We start from the raw sequence: 25,490 nt of genomic DNA on the forward strand, positions 1-25,490 counted from the left end.
AAAAGAATTGTCCAGGCTTTAACCGTGTGAGAACTGGAAGGCGATTAAGTTGACCAATAGAGAGGCTGCTTGTATATCCGAACGTTTCTATGTTCAAAGTTACCTATGCCAAGAACAAAAAATCGGGTAATACTAAAGTTGAATGAATTTTTTTCGAATCCCCCTCCGTCAACAAAAGGAAACAGAAGTGTGGTTATAAATTTAATCATTTTGACAATTGTTTGTCATAAACTGTCACGAAGTTCATCACTGACCTGAACAGACGCTTCTGCCCCCAAAGATGACTGATTAATGTACACAGAGACGTCAAGGTTTACTTTAAGGCAAGTAGCATGGCACAGAAGTTATTTCTGCTGCCATTCTAGTTAAATTGTGTTTAACTGGGCTGTACATGTCATAAGAGAAGCTGTTTCATTTCATCGTAGGCAAATAATACATTTATTACTATTCTACATAGAGTAGCTACCGAAGAGCAGGTATTAGAAGTCATTTTCTTAGAGCCCCGTGAATAATCGTCGGCACCCAGACCAACATGTGTTTCACCGATTGTTACATCGAGCAAGAGAAGATCTTTTCAACCTAGTCGGAAAGGCCGTGCTGGGGCTCCACGGAATGTACGTGTAGGTGCTGAAGAGCAAGTGTTAGGAAACATGGAAGCGGATCCTAGGAGAAGTGTCCTCTACGTAGCGCAAATTAGTGGATGTTCAAGATCGACCACTCATCGTATCCTTCAAGAGAGAAGACTGCATCCTTACCATTACACGAGAGTGCAGCATCTGCGACCAACCGACTACCCGCGACGAGTACATTTTGCTCAATGGTTACTGCGACAAAATGAACTAAATCCTGATTTTACACGGCGCATTCTTTTCACCGACGAATGTTCATTTTCCCGAGAAGGAATGTTTAATGCACACAATTGGCATTTCTGGGCACACGAAAATCCACATCTCACTAGGGTGAGAGCATATCAGGAGCGATTTACTATTAATCTATGGGCTGGAATCATTGGTACTACTGTGGTAAAAATTTTAATGCATCTGATAAAATTATCAGATTACCTGATCGCCTTAATGGGGATGCATATGCTAATTTTCTACGACTAGAGCTTCCGGCATTGTTGGAAGACGTTCCTTTGAATGTACGGCGGAATATGTGGTTTCAGCACGACGGCGCTCCTCCACATAATTCGATACTTGTACGACGAACATTGAAAAGAGTATCGTCATAGGTGGATTGGGCGTGGCAGTACTAATATCTGGCCTCCTAGATCTCTAGACCTTTCTGCTTTGGACTTTTTTTTGGAATCAAATTAAAAATTACGTATATAGAGAACCCCTAGATATGTTAGAAGAACTGGAAGAGAGACTGCACGAAGCCTACGCTACAGTTACTCCTGAGATGTTACATAATACACAACACAACATAATTCAACGAGCTAGAACTTGCATTGAAGTTAATGGTGGTCATTTTGAGCACATTGTTTAATAACGTTACAGTACAACGATTCCAGCCCATAGATTAATAGTATTGCTCTTGATATGCTCTCACGTTAGCGAAATGTGGATTTTCGTTTGCCCAGAAGTGAATTGTGCGCATTAAATATTCCTTTTCGGGAAAATGAACATTCGTCGGCGAAAAGAATGTGCCGTGAAAAATCAGGATTTAGTTCATTTTGTCGCAGTAACCATATAGCAACATGCACTCGTCGCGCAGTCGGCTCGTCGCAGATGCTGCACTTTCGTCAATAGTAAGGATGCAGATTTTTCTCTGTAAGGATACGATGCATGATCGATCTTGAGCATCCAATCATTTGTGCCACTTGTTCTTCACCGTCTATGCGTATAATCCGTGGAGCCCCAGCACGGCTTTCCGCATAGGCTGAAAAGATCCATCTTCTTTTGCTGGATGCAACAAACGACGAAACACATGCTGGTCAAGGAGCCGATGATTGGGGAAAAGACCTGTATATTCGCGCACAGCAGTGGCTGCATAGCGTGTACATTCTCCATAAATTGTTTGTATTGTTCTTAAAAAAAATTGCAATTATTGTTATAATTTTTATTCGTATCTTTTCAATCTCTAGAAAGTATGTACTCACAACTTTAAAGAAACTGTCTTAAATCATCATGTGCAACATCAATATTATTCTTGAATAAGTCTCAGTTTTCAGTATCTCCCCCACATGATTGACACCACAGCAGATACCTATGATCTTAATACACCAGAGAAGTGGAGTCTCGTCTATTTTTTCGTTGCTTAGATTAGGTATCAGCAACAAAGCTGTTCAGTAAAAATTGATACTGTTTATTGAAAATCATAATCACTGATTAATCAAAAGCGATATTTATGTTTAAATACACTTAATAACGTTCTTTGAATGGACATGTGGTACTCTTTTTTAGAAATAACGATAAACTTAATATCAGGCATATGATGCATTCTGAAAATGTACTAATTTTCGTTAAAAAGAACAACACATTATTCACGGGGCTCTAAGAAAATCACTTCTAATACCTGCTCTTCGGTAGCTACTCTATGTAGAATAGTAATAAATGTATAATTTGCCTACGATGAAATGAAACAGCTTCTCTTATGACATGTACAGCCCAGTTAAACACAATTTAACTAGAATGGCAGCAGAAATAACTTCTGTGCCATGCTACTTGCCTTAAAGTAAACCTTGACGTCTCTGTGTACATTAATCAGTCATCTTTGGGGGCAGAAGCGTCTGTTCAGGTCAGTGATGAACTTCGTGACAGTTTATGACAAACAATTGTCAAAATGATTAAATTTATAACCACACTTCTGTTTCCTTTTGTTGACGGAGGGGGATTCGAAAAAAATTCATTCAACTTTAGTATTACCCGATTTTTTGTTCTTGGCATAGGTAACTTTGAACATAGAAACGTTCGGATATAAAAGCAGCCTCTCTATTGGTCAACTTAATCGCCTTCCAGTTCTCACACGGTTAAAGCCTGGACAATTCTTTTTGCGAATTACGGCACAGTTCGGGACAGGGAACATGTCATTCACGGGAATGGCGCGAATTCTGGGACACCCTGTAGAGCAAATAAGAGGATCCTATAAGTCAAAAATCGTGAATACAAGTTATTGTTCTAATTTTTCCCATAATTAACATCGACGGCTGACTCTAAGTGTGGTTCAGATTAACGTTACAATAATTATATAACAAAAACGAATATGTTGCAACAGTAACAAAGAACAGTATCCGCTTTATCATATAAATTTGACCATGTAAAATAACATCTAATAATATGTCACAATTATTATTCTAGAAAGCTATAACGTGGAACATGTTATTTTAGTATAATATTTAGTAAAACTTGCATTGAGTATTTTTTTTTGTATGAAGTCACGCTAAATACATAGGTACAAACTGTTTAGGCAATAAATCCGTTGTAGTGACGATGACATTACTCACACACATTACTGTGACATAAAAGTTGTAGGTATATGAAGTATGTTAGTAGGTAAATGTACTCGAAAATATAACTGGAAATAATAATAAACTTTCTTCTCGTATTTTTGGTGTAAACAACCATTCACGACTTACAGAATAATTTGTTCATCTTTAGATAATTTTTATAGTGTGGCAAATTTACAACATTTTTAATTTCACAGATCACTGAATTTAAGAAGCATCTATGAGAGCACTGTAGGTATATTATATTTTATCTCATAAAGTTTGCATATCAGGTATGTATAACACAACAAAAAGAAATTACTCTCACAATTGTGAAAAAAATATCGAAAAAGTCAAAGCAAAGAATATAATTTCTACTTATAAAAAAGTATCTAGCATGTGGTTTGGAAAAAAAGAATTAATACAAACAATCAGTCATCTTCTATTTCATTTTTAGATGAAATTATTAATTGGTCATGTTGTTTGTGAGTGTAAATCAGTTACCGACACAAATGAATTTAAATTTTTGCACCAACGCAACGTGATAATTTAATGATGCTAATTGAAAAAAACCCCACGTATCAGTTTAAAATGACGGCTTTGCATTTGTTCGAAGTAGCAGCTTATAGTCGATTACTGCACTACGCTGATGACGTCCTTGTCACGTACTGAGCAACTTATCATTAAATTTAACATTTATTCTATAATACCTGTGACAAACAACAGACAACACTATCTGTTAAACGAAATTTAATTCACGTGCTTTTCTATCAATACGTCATTTAAAAATCGACGAAAATTAAAACTAATCATTTAAATCTGTTGCTAATATAGCATAAATTCTATTAAAATTCTGTTTTTTATTGCACTTAATATTTCTACTTATTTAAAAAAATCAGTTTATAAAAAAAATCGAATGTAGGTAAATAAATTTAAATATCAAGGCAAAGTTTATTTTCAACTACATTAAAAATTTACCAGAAATTTCGATTTTATAGTCACCTGTAAACACATAAAACACATTTGTTGTAATAAAATATAATTTATAAGTGACGTATACCTACCTAAGCAAAATAAAGTCGTAAAATACTAACTAGGAAAACTACAAAAAATATTTATTTACGTTAATGCAAGTATCCAAAATAAAAGTTTATCCGTAACAGCTAAAATTTACAAATTTTGTGTTATTTTCGTTTCAAGTTTTAAAATAAATATGACTCCGGTGCTGGCGCTGGTCCCTGGTCTTCAACAGTGACAACGGATGACGGTAAGCAATATGCCAAAAGTGAAAATTGTTATACTGTCATGGTCAGCTGATCTAAAATGTTGTTTTTTTGCTTTAAATTCTAACAATCGTCGTCGTTACAAATTGATCGTTCTTTTATACCATCATTTCCTACATTGTAGCCTTCATCTTTAAATATAATCCTGAGGGGTAATAAATCTAAGCCATGGTAAGATGGTATTTTAAAAACCATAAACCATAATTTACTATTAACTTCGTTTTACCCTTATCGGGGCAATGCATTTTATCTGTGTACCTGAGCAACCTGGGTCCGGTAGGCCCGCTGGTTGTATTTGTGTTATTAAATAAGACTAATAAGAGTAATTTTAATAGTAAAAATATTTCTTTAAGGTATGTTATTATTTTTAGAAAATAATAATTGCGTGTTACATAATGATTAATTTTTTCAATTAGCACAAATTAGTTCTGTAATCGACTAATCGAATGTTCAATACATACATTTCTCTCGCATAAATCGCATATTTGTTACTGGTTTATACCTTTATTTTTCAGACAACTGTAGCATCTTTTCCTGTTGCCACATGTGTCATTTCTTCACTTTTTCATTGTTGGACCTAACGCGAGGTGGGCTTGACAGGTCCGTTTTGCCCTAGAATGTGCCGATTATGTTTAAGTGTAAATCTTGGGCAATAAAATTAATATTTTTACAACCCTCGGTAGAATAATTTATCGTGATATATTCTCAGAAATCGTGAAACGAGATTAAAATAAAATGAGTTTCAACAAAAATCTGAAAATTTAAAGTTGCACTCTGGTGATTCCGGCCTGCCAGGCAACCTTTGATCCTATAAGGGGTTTAAATACCTTTCTAAGAAATTGTACTTATTTTGCCTTAAACGGAACCAGCAATTCTTCCTAAAATGTATATACCTGCCGCACCGGGATAGACGATTATCGGACATGGTCATAAAAACATCGTAAGCCGATGTTGAAGAATAATAATTTATGACAGGTTGCCGACAACAGATCTTCAGCACAGAATAATCATTTCCCGTATTCTTTTGAAATATTAATTTTAATGCTAGAGATAATTATTAGATATACTCAAACACAATTTGGACACTGTAGTATGGGAATTATAACAAAAAAAGAATTCTTTTTAAGCGTACGTAATAAATATTGCACAATTTGACACACATAAAACAGCGAAGCGATCGCCTATTTGCAGGAAAAAAGAAAAGATTTTTCAGCCTTGAATAACTATGCTACAGTAAAATGTTTATTTTTTAAATTTAATACCACAATCCCTTCTTCTGCACCTGTGGAACGGGTGTTTAGTAGCGGAAACCAAATTCTGACAACAAGAAGAAATAATTTAGGTGACAATACGTTCGAAATGTTGTTAATTTTAAAAAAATCATTAAACAATACATAAAAAAATACATAAACATGTTTTCAGTTATTTTATTCGCCAAAGCTTCAAAAAGTATCTGTTTTCTTGTATCTGTATCTAGATACTTTTAAAAGTATCTGTCCCCAACACTGGTAATCAATCTAATAGAAAGTTACACATATTAGAAAAGATGGAACATTTCTTCGATAATATTTAAATTTACACAAGCGTTAAGATTGTTTCTAGAATACAGTTCCTAATTACTACAATAAGCTTACATCGAGTGCTTGCATCATAATAGTGTATTCAACAGCAATAAAAGAGTGATTAAACGTAGTTTCATCTTTCTAAACCAAACTTCTTTGGCAAAATAAATTTCTTGACAATTAATGGCGAGTCTCCGCTGTATGTACAGGAATAATAATTTGCAGTGAGGAAAAAATTAATTCAGGAAATCCATTTCAGACCTTTTATAAAAATCTAAATAGTGCAAAATATTTGTAATTTATTACTAATAAGATATAAAAGTACTGCACTACGCGTGCCCCAAGTTGATGACTTAAATGTAGGATTTTCAAATTTTTTTTTATTTCATTAAGTGCACCTTATTTATAAGATAGAACTGATTGGCACGAGTTTTACAAAAAAAATATCATACTATTATAATCCTTTTTTGTAACCCGATAACCACCAAATCTGCCAAATTATCAATGCTTGATGTAATCCTATTTACTGATACGTATATTAATTTTTCTGTGTCAATTTGTGTCAGCCAAAACAAAACGTTGTGAGTATTTTGTAAAGATTGAAATTAAGTATAATCGTATAAGTAACGAAAGAAACGGCGATCTACAACTTTTATAAAGTGTTTATAGGGAATGTCTTAATGCTAGGACACCATCACCATTGTTCAGACCTCTAACTACCAAACGTTTTTCTGTTTTCTTTGTTTTTTGTTGTTGTTAAATACGCTAAAAGTTGCATATATGTAGTAGGTAATCAATATGTAATTTTTTATGTTAACGACCTAGTAATAATTTGTATAAAAACCTTTGTAGAGCTATTTTAAACAATTAAAATAGGTAGTTAGTGTATTGAAATTTTTATTTATATGCTTACTAATGAATGAAATTAGACATTTTTGTACACTGATGTGTTAACAAAATGTTGAGCTCAAATTAATGATTTTTTATGAAAAATAATTGACACCCATTTGATAAAATCTTATGCGAAATTCTGATAAATACTCTGACAGCCGGTTTCATAACCTTTTTACATACTTTATATTACTTTACTGGTACTTATACAGGGTTGCTAAAAAGTATCAACATTTGTTTTGGAGATACAAAGCCAACTTAATATAAATATATTTTTTTAATGGCATGAGGGGCCAAATTTAATATTAAAAAAAAAACATTTTTTCTGTATTCAATGATGTAACACACGACTTTCTTTATTTGCACTAAAAATTAAAAAAAAAATAAAATAATACAATTTGAAAAATATGAAATTTATTGGCTTAAGAAATGTTGTCTTTATTTATCACTACATTACCACTTGTGCGTTGCCAAAAAATTTAATTAAATTGAATAATAATAGTAAAAATAACACATTTAACTAAAATAAATCAAAAAAAATTATATTTTTCCAAAATTGTATTATTTTAATTTTATTTTTTTTGCCTTTCGTTGCAAATAAAGAAAGACATGTGCTATATTGCTGGATGCAGAAAAAAAATGCTTTTTTATTTTAAATTTTCCCTTCGTATTATTTAAAAAAATCAAGTTGGCCTTGCATCTTCCAAAACAAATGTTGATGAAAATTTTAATAATATTTCAAAGGATAGAGTTCAAATACTTTTATACATATATGAAGTGTGGAGTGCTCTCGACAACTGATATCAAGCACCATGTCGAACTTCAGACATTTCTTTCTGAGTAAAAATGACTTAAATCAGTTTCATTGTACGAACTAAATATATATTTTTGGAACATGCTTAGTCGACAGCATTAAAATAATTGCATTAGTGAAGTGACATATTAAAAAGCACTTAGGACTTGAAATAAATTTAATTATTATTAACAATTGTGTGTCGATAAATGATTCTCGAGTCAGTGGTGAATCTGAAATTTCTTTCGGTAATTATTTTACCTCCTGCTTAGTCTAATTTCCTCCAATTATGTGATCAATTATACAGTTGAGTGAGTGGGCTGCAAAAAAACTGATAAAGAGTGGCACAGTTTTTTTTTCGTTTCAGAGTCGCCAGTTTAATAGCAATGTTACCAATTTCCTCAAATCCATGAAAATATATAAGTCATTCTGTAGCTTCTCTCCTTGTCTGCACCAGCTCACTCCCGACGGTGGTTCCTATTTAAACAGAACACCTGTCGCGACATCCGCTTCCAGGCTCTTCTCCGGCCGCTGTCACCGACAATGAGTCATAATCGTCGTACATACTAAAACCCATAGCCGTCGTACCGGGGCGGCGTATGGGTTTATTTCGCAACAATATGCTAAAATAACTGCTTTTGAAACATATTTTGTTGATTGCAAAATAAAGTGTGAATGCTTTTTCTCAGTCAACTATGAAAGTTTTTATTTACAAATTTTTGTGAAATTGTTGAGATAAATCGTAAAATATGTCCACACTTTTTTAGAGCAAGTTGTATATGTATATACAATTACTGGAGATTATTAATAAATCAATGTGAAGGAATATGCTGTACATGTCGAATAACATTTCTTGTATAGTATTTTGACATGATGTTGTCAAAGTTTTGAGACGATGAATTTATAAATTTCCACTAATGTTTCACCATTTGCAGAATCATGTTAACGTACATTTATAATTTGTAGAATAATTAGTTGGGTATTCCACAGTTTTTAAAATTAATTATTACATGTCTCATAATCATAATAACATAAGCAGAAATCGATGACAGTCATGAAACGTCAATAAAAGAGAGTTAATTAATAGTTGTTTAAGTTACACATAAAATGATTTTATTGCAAAAATTACTTTACGTACTACTCGAGAAGTAAAAAATGATGGTGGAGCCAATGACTATAAGTGTAACAGGCAAATCAGTGTAGTAGATTAATTTGATAAAAATAATAAAACAAACAACCAATGTTTATCAGTATTTAAAAAAATTATATTTCGCCTGTATTCGATAGAAATACATATTATGTATTATGTATCACGAACTACGAATTTTCCACGATAAACTATCACTCATTACAAAAAAAGTATTCCCTACATTACAAAACGAATTTTTGTGTTTAATGATATCTACTCGTAATACTTTGCATGCGTAGGTGTACATAAAGAAATCGTTAATACCTACCCGTATTTGTATTAAAAAATATTAATAGAAGATCCCATATTTCGCTGGTGTTTTATGGGAAACTTTTTTCTCACTATCGTAACAGGGAATTCCACACCAAGCGAATCACCTTTTCAATAACACTGATCTACAAAAAAACTTCTCACGAAAAAGAATAGGGAACTTCTAAGTTGGATATGCTAACTTTAAATCTGTAATTATTAGCTTCCTTTTAGCAAGTCACATTGTTGAGATGATAGATACATTACTAATAATAATAGTAATGTGCGTTCATAATTTGGAAATATTTGAATCGGTACTTTTTGGCAAAAATGTGCTCATGCTTACGAATTACATGCAATGTTAGTTAAATTTATTAATGTGTATATTAACTTACTTATGATAATGACTGATTGAGAAATTTTATATTGTTCCGAACATGTCAAAAATTTATTTCATCTGAATACCTTATTTTGTATGCCTCTCTGATTATTATAAATATTTTGAAAAAACTATACGTGCTAGAAAGAATCTAAAAACAAATTCATAATCGACAGAAAAAACAGATTGTAGACGTATACTTATTTTCATTTCTGATTATTAAAAAAAACTTTAATTTTCTAGACTAGTGGAATGAAAACTTGACTGTTTCATTGGTGCACGTTGTGGGCAATTACAATATTACAGTATTTGCACATAGTAAAAGGCTCTATTCGAAGTCCAAATTATTGTTTAGAAGGAAAAAATGGAAAGGAATTCAGTCACATATAAAAAGCATGTAGCTAAACTTAATCAAAAAAATTTACTTCACCAACAGGTTATTTTCAGCAGCAAATAAAAATCCTTCGAGCACTCAAGGCTGAACAGTTGTATCACGCCGTTTCGCTGTTTGAAAACAATAATTATAGCCATCCTGCCTTGCGAGCAGTGCCTCTGATACACTAATCAACGCGACCACTTAATGTTGCAGTTCTATATTTTGTTTTATCATATCCCAAACGTGTTATTTATTAACAACCCGCTTTAGAGGTATGTGAGTTTACATTCGGGCATTATAGAGAGGTAAAACGATTTATATACTTTGTATACAATACATATTTGTGTAGACGACCCTTAGAACGCTAATGCATATATAACTAACTTTTATGAGGATGAGATAATTAATTTCCCGCCTCGGCTCTACTCGTATAGAGAACACGATTTTTTTTTAACTGCTTATCCTTCTAAGCAGTATCCTCCTGACTTGAGTTATCTGTCTCTTAGAGCTCTTTAAAATTACCAAGTTTTAAGCTTTTTTAACAATGCAGAAAAAAAAGCACGAACTCTGATAAAACATTTTCTCATTAAAGTTTTATCGACAACAGAATATAAAACTGATCTGGGTTCTACTTCGCATGAGTCTACTCGAATCGTTTTCAGTCATTAAGCTTGGACTGCGGGCTTTGAATTTATAACGATTCATTATTAATTAATTCTGGACGAAACATAGTGGAGATCAAAAAAACGAACATGAGTTTTCTAGCACGACATAAAAACGATGCCGTCGACAGGAAAATTGGTATTTTACGTACTCTTCCTTCCGTCGATTATTTTGTAGAACTATAAAACACCAAAAGACAAACGCCCAAAATTAAAAATTTAAGTTAGTATTGGGGCAATAAAACTGATGGCAAATTTGAATTTAAACTCGAAAGAGGCAAATTCTTAAGAAAATCTTTAATCAAGTATAGCAACCAATATAATATGAGTTATGACTAAATAACATTTTTGCATAGAATTTTTTTTTCTCGTCACATAGAATGAAAAAATTGCAATAATTCTTTGTAATCGGTTAACCAATAATAATCTATTTATCCCGGAAGACGGACAATAGGTTATTATACGTTTGCTACATTTTGAGGAAAGAGTAATTAATGACAAAACAGACTAAATTTGAATAAAGCTTCCTAACAAAATTTGAGCAGCATCTATTAAATATTCCATTAAATGTATTTTTTTAACATATTTAATGTATTAACGAAAATAATTAAATTTTGTCAAATACAAGTATAATTCAACATTTATAGATTACATTTGTATCATTTACTTTATTTTTCTTCAAAAGATGCCGTTGAAAATATGAACTATACAGGGTGTCCCAGAATTCGCGCCACTCCCGTGAATGACATGTTCCCTGTCCCGAACTGTGCCGTAATTCGCAAAAAGAATTGTCCAGGCTTTAACCGTGTGAGAACTGGAAGGCGATTAAGTTGACCAATAGAGAGGCTGCTTTTATATCTGAACGTTTCTATGTTCAAAGTTACCTATGCCAAGAACAAAAAATCGGGTAATACTAAAGTTGAATGAATTTTTTCCGAATCCCCCTCCGTCAACAGAAGGAAACAGAAGTGTGGTTATAAATTCAATCATTTTGACAATTGTTTGTCATAAACTGTCACGAAGTTCATCACTGACCTGAACAGACGCTTCTGCCCCCAAAGATGACTGATTAATGTACACAGAGACGTCAAGGTTTACTTTAAGCCAAGTAGCATGGGACAGAAGTTATTTCTGCTGCCATTCTAGTTAAATTGTGTTTAACTGGGCTGTACATGTCATAAAAGAAGCTGTTTCATTTCATCGTAGGCAAATAATACATTTATTACTATTCTACATAGTGTAGATACCGAAGAGCAGGTATTAGAAGTCATTTTCTTAGAGCCCCGTGAATAATGTGTTGTTCTTTTTAACGAAAAGTAGTGCATTTTCAGAATTCACTATGCATCATATCCCTGATATTAAGTTTATTGTTATTTCTAAAAAAGAGTACCACATGTTCATTCAAAGAACGTTATTAAGTGTACTAAAACATAAATATCGCTTTTGATTAATCGGTGCTTATGATTTTCAATAAACAGTATCAATTTTTACAGAACAGCTTTGTTGCTGATACCTAATCTAAGCAACGAAAAAAGAGACGAGACTCTGGTGTATTGAAATCATAGGTATCTGCTGTGGTGTCAATCATGTGGGGGAGATACTGAAAACGGAGACTTATACAAGAATAATATTGATGGAAGCGGATCCTAGGAGAAGTGTCCGCTGCGTAGCGCAAATGAGTGGATGCTCAAGATCGACCACTCATCGTATCCTTCAAGAGAGAAAACTGCATCCTTACCATTACACGAGAGTGCAGCATCTGGGACCAACCGACTACCCGATTCCAGCCCATAGATTAATAGTATTGCTCTGGATATGCTCTCACGTTAGCGAAATGTGGATTTTCGTTTGCCCAGAAGTGCCAATGGTGCGCATTAAATATTCCTTTTCGGGAAAATGAACATTCGTCGGCGAAAAGAATGTGCCGTGAAAAATCAGGATTTAGTTCATTTTGTCGCAGTAACCATTGAGCAACATGCCCTCGTCGCGCAGTCGGCTCGTCGCAGATGCTGCACTTTCGTCAATAGTAAGGATGCAGATTTTTGTCTGTAAGGATACGATGCATGATCGATCTTGAGCATCCATTCATTTGTGCCACTTGTTCTTCACCATTGGCACTTCTGGGCAAACGAAAATCCACATTTCGCTAACGTGAGAGCATATCCAGAGCAATACTATTAATCTATGGGCTGGAATCGGGTAGTCGGTTGGTCCCAGATGCTGCACTCTCGTGTAATGGTAAGGATGCAGTTTTCTCTCTTGAAGGATACGATGAGTGGTCGATCTTGAGCATCCACTCATTTGCGCTACGCAGCGGACACTTCTCCTAGGATCCGCTTCCATCAATATTATTCTTGAATAAGTCTCCGTTTTCAGTATCTCCCCCACATGATTGACACCACAGCAGATACCTATGATTTCAATACACCAGAGTCTCGTCTCTTTTTTCGTTGCTTAGATTAGGTATCAGCAACAAAGCTGTTCGGTAAAAATTGATACTGTTTATTGAAAATCATAAGCACCGATTAATCAAAAGCGATATTTATGTTTTAGTACACTTATAATAACGTTCTTTGAATGAACATGTGGTACTCTTTTTTAGAAATAACAATAAACTTAATGTCAGGGATATGATGCATAGTGAATTCTGAAAATGCACCACTTTTCGTTAAAAAGAACAACACATTATTCACGGGGCTCTAAGAAAATGACTTCTAATACCTGCTCTTCGGTATCTACACTATGTAGAATAGTAATAAATGTATTATTTGCCTACGATGAAATGAAACAGCTTCTCTTATGTTATGACATGTACAGCTCAGTCAAACACAATTTAACTAGAATGGCAGCAGAAATAACTTCTGTCCCATGCTACTTGCCTTAAAGTAAACCTTGACGTCTCTGTGTACATTAATCAGTCATCTTTGGGGGCAGAAGCGTCTGTTCAGGTCAGTGATGAACTTCGTGACAGTTTATGACAAACAATTGTCAAAATGATTAAATTTATAACCACACTTCTGTTTCCTTTTGTTGACGGAGGGGGATTCGGAAAAAATTCATTCAACTTTAGTATTACCGGATTTTTTGTTCTTGACATAGGTAACTTTGAACATAGAAACGTTCGGATATAAAAGCAGCCTCTCTATTGGTCAACTTAATCGCCTTCCAGTTCTCACACGGTTAAAGCCTGGACAATTCTTTTTGCGAATTACGGCACAGTTCGGGACAGGGAACATGTCATTCACGGGAATGGCGCGAATTCTGGGACACCCTGTATAAAACATTAGTCAAATCAAAGTTAGATGTAAGATCTCAAAAGCGAAAACCCACGGCGTAATAAAACAGCCTCCACATTCACTTCTGTAGTTCAATATTTTTGCTTTTCGATATCTTGAATAGAGTCCATTTCACTAATATCCAGTTGCATGTTTTCTCGATTTTTCATGCCTCCTAATTTATGTCTCAAAATTTTACAGATATGTAAATCATATTTAAAATATGAAAAATAATATGCTTCTGTAAAGTATGGTGAAAGATATAGTGCGGTTATAGCTTATTGCTACTCAATTTGAGATAATTTTTATTACGACTCGGTCAAAAAGAATAACATATATGTACAATGTAGTTTCTCAGTCCACTCTTTTTTTATAATTTTATATGTATTTATAACTGATATCTAAAAAAAAAATACATGATGCAAGAATTGACTAAATCAAACCTAAAATAACTTATCTAATTTTCCTGAAATTCTCGAAACACAATGTTTATTTAATGCTACATTAGTATTAGTGTATATTCTGCAAGTGCGAAAACTGACGTATTTGTCCCACTAAAAAGGTGATTTAGAAAATCTCACTTGAAACATACAGCAGGCTTTGTTGTTATATAATCTATCCCTATTTTTATTATAACATGCAGGGTGACTACGGTCAAAATTAAAATAATAATTTGAGAATAAATGTTCGAATTCATGAGGCTGTAAGAAAATAGTAGATTAATATAAAACAAAATAAATACTTGATTTTTATTTTTAATATTGGCTGCTGGCCTAAAAATAAAAATCAAGTAAAATTAACTGGCCAAAAACGAATCAGCAGTGAATAACAAAATAAGTATGAAATACCCCTCCCATTTCGAGTCCATGATGCTATTAATTTAGCTGATGATAATTTTCAAAGTTCTTTCTCTCAAAATGGGTCATCAATGTTTAAGAGTAACTTAACTGCCATAAATGAACTACTTTAAATCTCGAGTGAAAAGTTATAAAGTGTGAATAGTATAATAACTCATCCAGAACCTTAGATATCGTGATTAAAATAAGTTGAGCTTGAATAAATTAATTTCGGCCACGTGCTTTGCGTGAACATGTATACTATTGCATTATAACCATGAATCACAAAATGGCCAAAAACTACTCGACACATCAGATTAGCAAATCGTTAATAAAGTGATCTTGTACTAATTATAGCAGTTGAGAGGGCCGTGGCATCGAATGCGATTTCATTTTTGTTTAAACAATTACCCTTTGGTGAAATTACAGACAAAATTCTGCCTAATAATTTTAACACGACACCACGAAACGATAATCCTGTCAAATATCCTCAAATTTTTGTACCTACTATATCGCTATTACTCCTATATTCTATATTGCGGACTCCTTAGAGCCACATAGAAACGGTGTTTGCGTTCAAAGAGAAGCTTTGAAAGATACTGTTTACTGTGTACCGGACTATCAATCGTTTTTCCGCATACAGGTAAACAAAATGAATAACTCTTCGATAATGACGAAAAATAATTCGAATCAAACAATGGTACGTACAACAATTACAAATGTAGTACATGCGCAGTACACCTTATCATGGTAGACGACATTTGCCGTTTTGATTTCTAAAGTTTCCTCTTCAAGTGAGATCTCGCAGTTTTTAAGGCACGAAATTTAATTTTTAAATCGAGAGACCACATTTTGCACTATTTGTTGATGAAAGACGTTCTAAGATATTTTACTAATGACAGGATTAATCGAAATAAGTAAATAATCACACATTCTATCGTTTTCTTTAAGTAAGGGAAACACTTTTGATAATACTTAATTAATAACCTGTCTCTGCATTCATTAAGTAACTTATACCTAGATTGGTAAGTTATCCACCGCAAAAGTTATTTTGGAATTTTGACATTAAGCTCATGGGGTTATGGAGATTGAGAAACTTTTGTCACCTTTTGTAAAGCAGGAGTCTGTCTTTAACTTCCCTGGATACAATTTCTATGAAAGAAAAGAAACCGTTGTTTTATTTTATGTGGATGGTTGTGCAGAGTTACATAAATAAGTACCTATGTCTGATTTTGGTTTTCATACTAAAAATTAATTAAAAGGAAGAAGACACATTTACCGAATTTTTAGTACAAAATATGACAGTGGTATTATTTAATCAAGTTTTCATACATACATCGATCTTGCATCAGCTGCGAAAGGATTATTTTGGAACATTAGATAACCGACTTACTTTCTTCGGTGTTTCAACATAAGTCATTCTAGTTCATTCACTGGAAATAGTAGGTAGTCGTATTTTGTTTTTTATTCTTAAAATAAATTCTAATGTTACCTATTCACATTCACCGTACCAGCAATGTTTTTTCAAGAGCAGTAATATGTAGTTTCAGTATTATTAACTATTTTATACCTTTCATTTTATAATAATTAAGCTATGTTTTCACAAGAATATGTGAAGCTATTTTATATGCAGCCTATTGAAGGTCAATCTCCAATTAGAAAAGATATATTTCAAGAATGTAAGATAACTGAGTTCTTAATGTAGTTGGAGTCACTATTGACGACTTGCAATTATTTACCTTGTTCATGAGATGTCCACGTTAAAATAATAAAATAAGTAAACTATTAGTTGATTAAATTCAACTTCATTTAATTCTAAGGTTAATTATATTTTTATACAGTATTTATATTGTGACAATAAGTTTGAACTAAACAATTAAATCACTTTAAAATGTCTTTTCGAAAATTTATAAAATTTGATTGCGCGAATTTTATTTTTTATGGGGACCTTTATAAGTTAAAATAAAGTTATGCATGTAACGTTGAAGTAAATGTAAAGAAGCATGCTGCGCGTACGTTTCAAATGAGTTTTCCCAAATTTTCCAAAATTTTGTGATGACGTCACTAACATATTTGTAAGGACACGTATATCAATTTAGATAGATGCAGTGTAATACTAGTAATAACAGTACTGATGTATTCCCAAATTTTTGGAAAAATGAAGTGAGTCGTTCTTGATTTAATCAATAAAATAAATTGCCTGATTCATTAATTTTTTTGAGTCACCTGTATAAATAATTCTAAAAACTATGAATGAATTCAGCAAAATATTGTTACACCGTTTTTAATTTTTTTCCAAAAATCTGAATGCCTGGGGTGAAAATTCGACACGGATTCACACACCACAAGTGCAGGAGTATCTTATTTTATAAAATTCAAAAAACTACTATTATAAATTGTAGAGATGATGTCATCCCATTGGTGGTGGGGGTGATTAGCCAAATTTTAGTTAGCGTTTTACCATTTATATTTGCTTACAAAATCAATTAATTTTCAGTTTCTTTTAACACATATGCATCCATTTAATGCCGGCGTTAGGTACTCCAATGCCGGCGCTGATAAACGATATAACGTGATACTGGTCGAATTCTTTCGAAGTATCAACATAAACGGTTAAAATTAAATAAGTACCTTACTAGAGATTAATAATACATTGTTTCTCGCTGATTACCTGCTTTAAATATATTTCATATTGTCCGCATTTGTGCAGACTGTGCCCCCTTGGATTTTTCACCCTCGTGGCGCAGGGGCTGAGGAGATGTTAGTTACCCTACTGGAACGAGGGAAATTCTGTCGAAATAACCTTCGACTAATTTCTTCTCTTACTTTGAGTTAATTAAATCTAGAATAAGTCATATCCATTATGCAAAAATGTTGTTTATTATTATTTGCAATTTCGAAATACTTAAATCTGCCGGAATTAATTAAATTAAAACAATCTGTTTATACGTGTAATTAAATGTTAAACAGAGCAATACATAGTAAAATTTGCAATTTTTCACCCAGTGACTTACGAAAAAAATGGGGTATTAAACTAATAAGAAGACACTTTCATTAAATTGTGATTGTGAAATCTCTTCACAGATGTAGGTACATCTGATGAAATTACTAGAAAAGTGAAACGCAATTTAACAATAACAAAAGAAATTTTGAAGAGCCACTTTATTCCCGTTTGGTGCTGGATGTTCCAGTAACGGTCTGGCGGACAAAGATTGCACGTTCCCCGTGAACACTGAAAAGAAATCTTTGACGCAGTCTGATACGAAATTCATTGAAGTTAAAACTTAAGATTAGACACAAATATTTTTTGGACAGCAGTTTTCAATATCTTTGCGTTTTTATATATTTTTAAAAATCCTCAGTTCTCAGTTGCATCATATTTGTTGGCCGACAAAGGTCCGCAAATTTGAACAAACTTTTTTTGAGTTACTTTGCTTTGACAAATGTACATATAAAATGGTATTAGTTAGATTTTTCGAACTATTCAAATGGACATTGTATCCTATAAACTTATAGGTAACATTTTCGAGCTAATCTGTGCATAAGCTTTCTTTCGAAAAGTGTTAAGGTGTATAATAATCAGTTAATCCTAATTGCGGACAATTATAACTAAATTGCATAAATTTATTTTCAAATTTCCTGAAAGAGTCGCTTATCTTTGCTATTAAAAATGTCAGCCGCTGTTAAACATAGTAGTTATTTGTGTTGCATTTGCTGGATTTTGACCAAATTCGAAGTTGAAATCTTTCCTAATACAGACTGAAAATCAAATAAAAAACATGAATTATGTTTTTAATTCACTAAACAACAAAAATATAACGTTTCTTTTTTAATACAACCTCGCATTCTGTGAAACCGGCACTATTTAGTCGTGTGAAAGCGGCTTTACGTTGTCCTTTCTTCAGTTTTCAATACCTCTCCAAAGATTGCACTACGTGTTAAAACTAGAATGTTTGCAACCATTTAAACACATTTCAAACGTCAGAGTGCGTTGCTGTCACAAAACAACTTAACCTCGTTTTCCTCGTCAGATTTGTGAAAATCGCCAGTCGGAGGACTTAGAGAGCGGGAAAGATATCGCTAGTGAGGATTCAAGTAGAGCAAACGCCACGCATCGTAGAAGCTTGAAGACCAGGCCAGTTCGTGTCCTGGTGCGACGACTGCTGGTCATGACAACAATAGCAATTGTACTGGTGGCTCTAAGTGCCGTTGTATGCATCTTTTTGGGGTGGAAAAGCCTCATACAACTAATACTAGTTGCTGTCGTTGCGTACGTCGCTGCAGGAAAGTGGAAATGGTTCTATGTGGCTCTGATGACAGCTCCAAGGGACATAAAGTAAGATTTTACAAATAACTTTATACCTTTCAGAGGCTTTTTTAAGTAGCATGTACTTTAGAGTTAGCGATAGTTGCTGTCATTTTACCACGTGTTTGTGTTTACTATTATCTCATACACGTATACAGCTGATGATAAGGACCTTGATATGTACTATACATGCAAGTTTATTAGTCAACAAAAACTAAACTTTTAGTTAAAAAAAAACTACCAACTACTTTATTTGATTCAGCAAAGTTAGTTAACAAAATTAACAATAGATTTATGAGGTGGTAATAATTAAAAATTGCAAAATGCAAAATAATTGCCATGACATTTGCATTCTTTCCAAATATTTCAGTTCAAGTTCATGGTATATTGCTTGCGTCACTTTACCAATGGAATACTTACATTCTTTTAACAGAGGTCACTGTTCATTATGCTTCAGTTTTTATTTATGTGTGTTACCCAAGTTTTATCATATTCAAAAATTACGAGTTTGATATTAATTACCTCCATATTTGACAAAAAGAATTATAAATTAAAAATGAAAAAAAAAACGAAGTATCTAAATAGACTATTTTACTAAGTGAACGTGGTTCCAAAAAAGTGTGCAAAGAAAACCACTACCTATATCTGATTTCCTAAAAACTTACGTTCTCAAATAAGTAGATCTTTTCTTATGTAGTACTTTTACATTTTATTTCTCATAGTTCGAACTGCACGTTTACAGATACTAGATTTTTTGCTAATAAGTTCTGATTAATTAACAACGAATTATTCGTCAGTTATCATAATGTGTTGTTTAAAGATTATTATAATGTGGAAAACATAAAAGTTAAAATATTTTAAAACTACCTGTCTAGGAAATACAGCCACAATCATAAAATAGTGTCATTTTTTTTTTTTTACACAGAATTAAATGGCAAAATCTGACATTGACGACCATTATTTTATAATTGTGACTGTATGTATTAGGCAGTAAAGAATAGTTATGTTGCACAGTTAAATTTATTGGAGACTAGTATAATCCAGTCATCGATTTGATACTTGCGAAACTGTATTGAAATTATCGACCAAAACAGTAATAGGTTCATTTTGATGAATTTCAAGTTTCCTTAGCAGCTCGTAAAATACGAAATACGAAAATGTAAGTTTCCCGCTTTAATTTGTCTGTAAACGCCTCTGTGTTGCACATTTTTTGAACAACTATCTACCCTACAGACAACTTTTATGTACTTTAATAATATTGTGAAGATGGTAAAACACAATTACTTTTCTATTTCAACGCATCAATTTTAAATGTGCAACCCAAGAGTTCATTAAATGACATTGCACACGTCAAACAAAATGTAAAATAAAAATGAGACATACAAGATAGTACCTTTCTGAATAATCATTAATCATAATATTCACGTAAATTGTAGAAATAATTTGTAGCTAAAAGACGCGTAACATATTTTTAAACTACAAATATTGTGCCAATTTGATGCATTTATTAGACAGTTTATTTAATAATAAGGATGAGTGTAAAGACACTCTTAAATCTTTTTTTTCTCGTGTATTATTTTTTATTATTGCTCATTCACAATGAGCATAAAGCATAAGGATGTCCTAAGCATTAATGCATAAAAATTTATGTTTAGTGCTCTATGCTTGTATTCGTTCACAATGAGCATAATGCTTAGGACAACCTTATGCTTTATGCCCATTGTGAATGAGCATTTATGCTTATTGTGAAGGAATACAAGCATAGAGCACTAAACATAAATTTTTATGCACTAATGCTTATGCTTTATGCCCATTGTGAATGAGCACTTACAAATTTTGTTCAAGTAGTTCTCGAACGATGGGGACTTATGGCAATTGAATAAATTTGTATGAAGATAAAAACATTATTTAGGTCATGTTATAAATTTAAATCTTGAGAAAAGTCAAGACAGGGTGAGTCAGCTAAAAGGGAACATCTTGAATAACTTTTTTGTTATTAGCCAGAGGTAATTTAAATAAATTTACTGTTGTAAAAAAGCATTGTAAAAAAATATATTTCAGAAATACCATTTAACTTTTCTTTACTTTTCAAAAATTTTCACGTTTTTTTATCTCAAAAATGTAAAAATATCTCTATAACCGTCACCATTTAGTATTAGTAAATTATTGCAATTTTTATTATTCTCCTTTATTCGCTAGTGCGACTTAGATGGGATAAAATGTTGGATTGGGTTATTCAGAAATGCTTAATAAATGAAATATTTTCGTCAGTCTAAAAAATGAACAAACCACAGAAAGTGCTTCAAGAAAATATTATTTTTCAAAAACAAATACAATATTAAATATTGAACCCTGAAGAGTATCTTTTCTCAATTTTGTAGTAAAATAAAAATTCAGATGAATGACTGTTTTACGATTTTTTAAAATTATTGTTTTCTATTAGTCATTTTATGTTAATGAAATGATGCACACATAGAACGTTTCTTCTTTATGTATAAACTAAATTCTATTAACATAGATTCATAATTAAAAAAGTTATTCGAGGGGTGTCCCTTTTTAGCTGACAACCCTGTGGTGTGTATATGATCAACAGTTAGTTTTTCCATTAACATAACATGACATGACAACAGACAAAGTGGATTTACTAACAGTAAATTTTAAAACAAATATAACATGTTAATACCATTAATTATAAAATTTTTATGAAGTTACAATTTCTCTGTTAGCTAGCATAGTTTTCAAAAAATACACCATTCTTGACTCAGAATTAAGCATAATAATGCCTTCTCATAATTGGACAACCGTCTGTGAGAAGATGCAAAATAATAATAATAATAATAATAACTTGTTCATCACCTAAATTACTAATTAATTAAGGCGAGACCGCTTAACCCCCAGTTGAGAATTTTACCGCAGTTCGGTCATAAGAAAAGGCATCAAGTAGTTGAAAAAAATTTGTGCCGCAATTCGGTCGCGGACTAGAAATGTAAAGCAGCTCGGTTACTAGTTCGGTTTTTGCAACGATAACACCCATTTTAGCACGTCATTTGAAAGTTCTTTACAAGGATAGAAGAGAGAAATAAAACTTTTCAAAATTCTTAGGAATAATACGGATAGTAATACTAAATCTAAATCAGTGAAAGCATGTTTGAAATAATGTTCATTTATCATTAGATTCATTAGATAAAGATAAATCGAATTTGAACCTGATGTGCCAGGTGTCAAGTACTCAGTCCAAACTAACATATTTGTTGTTATTTAAATTTATTAAATTTTTAGATTATGTAGTGTTGTTAAGTATGAAACTGTTATCAGTTATGAATGCTTTTTGTAATACTTGCTACTTTGTTAATGCATTTTTAATAATATATTTTTTAAAACTATATTACAAATTCAAGAGTCACAGAAACAATCCCAACGAAAGTTGTCTCTGCAGGACTCTATACAAACATATCTTTCTCAGTAGCATGTGAATAAACAGTGCCGTTTGTCTTTCAAAGTGACATAACTCTCAATGTTACTTATCAATCTTATCATATCATGTTTAAAAAATATTCGCTGTACTCCGTAGCCATAGTGTAATAGCTAAACTGGAAGCTCTCTATTTCTTTAATAAAATCGAAGATCGTACAGTTTACTAAGTTTGAGGTTTATCTAATTACTGTCATGTTAGTTGATTTTTAGTTCATTTTAAAGTAATAATTACATAGCAAATATATGCATAAAGAGTACACTTTTAAGTATCCTGCAGTAGCTAAGGTAAATATTGTCATAGGTTCACTTTGACTAGTAGCCTCATTCCTTGTTTTTCTGACGATTCGCACCTCATTCAATACGAAGTGCATGTTCCCTGCTTTTGTCGACCTTTTGCAAATTCATTAAGCAGGTAATCTCCAGAAATACCGCATTATTATAAATGTGACAAAATGCAATTGCAAATTTTTTGTTCGTCCTTCCCAACGAATATAATCAGAACATTTTTAAGTAAGTAGTGGTTTCAATATGCAACATTACACGCTCGTTTACTTACGTCATAGTCATAGTTTAAGAATCCATTTCTGTTTTTCATATTGTATACTAGCCGCAACAGGTAATAATAATATTGTTTGCGTTTCTAGAGTTATTTTATCAGATCGTTGAAACTTGCAATCGTTACTTTTCGCAAGTTTCATTGTGACATTTTGATTTCATGTGACAAATCTATTCATTTATTATGAGTATTATTATAATTGACTTATTAGATGCAGTAAAATGTAAATTTTACATTTGTTGACAACAATATTTAACAATAAAACAACGTTATGATAAACATGCGTAAAAAGCACTGGTTGGCCCTGCTGTAATTTAGCTGCTGGCTGTAATTGACTTTTTGTTGTGCAGCTTAAACTTGCTTCTGTTATACATTTTAATCATTATTAAGTATTAAAATAACGAGCGATTTTTTAAATTTAAAAGTCAACAGAGAATTTCAAATAAATTAGGTTTCTATTATCTTTAAATTATCATAGATAATTTTAGTAGGTAATTCTTATACGAGTAAGTGTTACTTTTTTAAAGCGTTTTCTTAATTATTAATGTTGTTACTATGTGAGTGGACCACCACTATTGCATACCCTAAAACATAATTTTAGGCCTTTAAATTTGCTTGTTATCTAAATTTTAGTAAGATATTGATACATATGTTGCACAACATACCAACTCATCTTTCTCAAAAATTTTTAACCATGCTGGGTCTAATTTTGTAAAAATGTAAAACCAGAGTAACGTTATATGTTACAAAAATTAGTATATGTATTTATTTCCATCAAAAAATTGATGAACTCGGGGAGTTAGCTGCAAATAATCTTTCTATTTTTTTAGTGCGTAATTAGTTCAGTTATATAAATATTTCCTTTTTTGTAACATTCAGTGAAGTTTCTTTCCATGTTTAATAAAAAAACAAACAAATACAGTGTATATATAATAGGGCGTGCTTTTTCATAGTCTTTCATTTGGAAGCTAAAATTATCGACTTAGGGATTCTCTATGGTTATCGGTTTCGGCTGGTATTGTATCTTGTCATTCTGTCACTGATCGGTTGGTTGTCTGTGAATGTTTTTACAATAAAGCAACATTTTTCTAAGTTTGGAACTAGTATACCCTTTTTAAAGGGACTGTAAAAATACCTACACCTTGTTTTAAGTATAAATAAAGCAGATAATGTGTGTAATGTAAAAAATTCGAGAAAGGCAAGTAAAAAATGTTCAGCACCAAGTGAAATTCGAACTCACGGTTTACGATTATCGGGCTGGTCCTATCAACTTTGACTAGCAGGGATTATTTATACACTTTCATTTCCATATTTATTTACCGCCAAAAACAGTATAATTGATAACAATTTTATTTATATAAAAATCTGCACACAAAATCTTACTTATGTATTGCTCGTCCAGAACATGCTTTTTGCAAAAACCTAGTTTCCTTGTGATACAAAAATAACTATTAATGTCCGTAATCTAACACTAAATAAAACTTGACGACGTAATATAATTTAAAGTGCCAGGAAAATATATGTATCTGCGACCTTTTGTTTTTAGCTTTTCGCTTTTAACATTGTTCATTTTAAATAAATTATAGGAGCCCCGACTGATAACTGTGTAGTTATGAAATTCAATGTGAGCTTTCTGATTGGCCATTAATAAGTTATCGTTATGACAATAACTTAATGTTTAATCGTTGTATTCTGATGCTCCATGAAAACAAATATCACATTTTAAATAGACAACGAAAAATTCGTTAAAATTATTGTTAATTTGTTGTGCTTTTGGAAGACAAACTTATTCAATAAATGGTCGTAGATAAAATGTAGTACATATTACTCGCATGTTATGGCTCTTATAAAAGTCATCATAACATGCTCGTATAATGAATAATATACTATTATTCTACGCGTGCATTATTGCTACGAAGTAAACAGCAAATATCCATTGGAGAATAAAAATTCTTGGTCTAATATTAGTTATCATCTTGTAATTTCTTATTTTAGTTCATTAAAAGCTGTTTCTGTATTGAAATTATCTTAACACTGTGGATCTCAGGACATCTTTTTTAATAAACATTTAACATTGAGATCATCAAATTTTGTCGATTTTCTGTAATCTCTGACCAGCCGTAGTGTATTATCGAGATCTCAAGGACTCCGGTATACAGGTTCAAAGACAGTTCAATTTTATTTCTTTCGTGATACTGATAACGTAATAACCCATACGTATGTAGGATTAAA

General features: G+C 32.2%; 1 protein-coding gene across 2 annotated transcripts in view; it reads left to right on the forward strand.

Moving 5' to 3' along the window:
* LOC135122303 (long-chain fatty acid transport protein 4-like) overlaps window positions 1-25,490 on the forward strand; it is a 48,321-nt gene that overhangs the window by 14,106 nt on the left and 8,725 nt on the right. For both annotated transcript variants that reach the window (XM_064046511.1, XM_064046503.1), the window contains exon 2: window positions 18,954-19,258. In XM_064046511.1, coding sequence (XP_063902581.1) covers window positions 18,954-19,258 — 305 coding nt within the window. The remainder of the gene's footprint in view (window positions 1-18,953; window positions 19,259-25,490) is intronic.

The sequence above is a fragment of the Zophobas morio genome, unplaced genomic scaffold, assembly GCF_036711695.1.
Source record: "Zophobas morio isolate AGI-343-1 ecotype UQ-CSIRO unplaced genomic scaffold, CSIRO_AGI_Zmor_V1 ptg000005l, whole genome shotgun sequence".
NCBI classification, from domain to species: Eukaryota; Metazoa; Arthropoda; class Insecta; order Coleoptera; family Tenebrionidae; genus Zophobas; species Zophobas morio.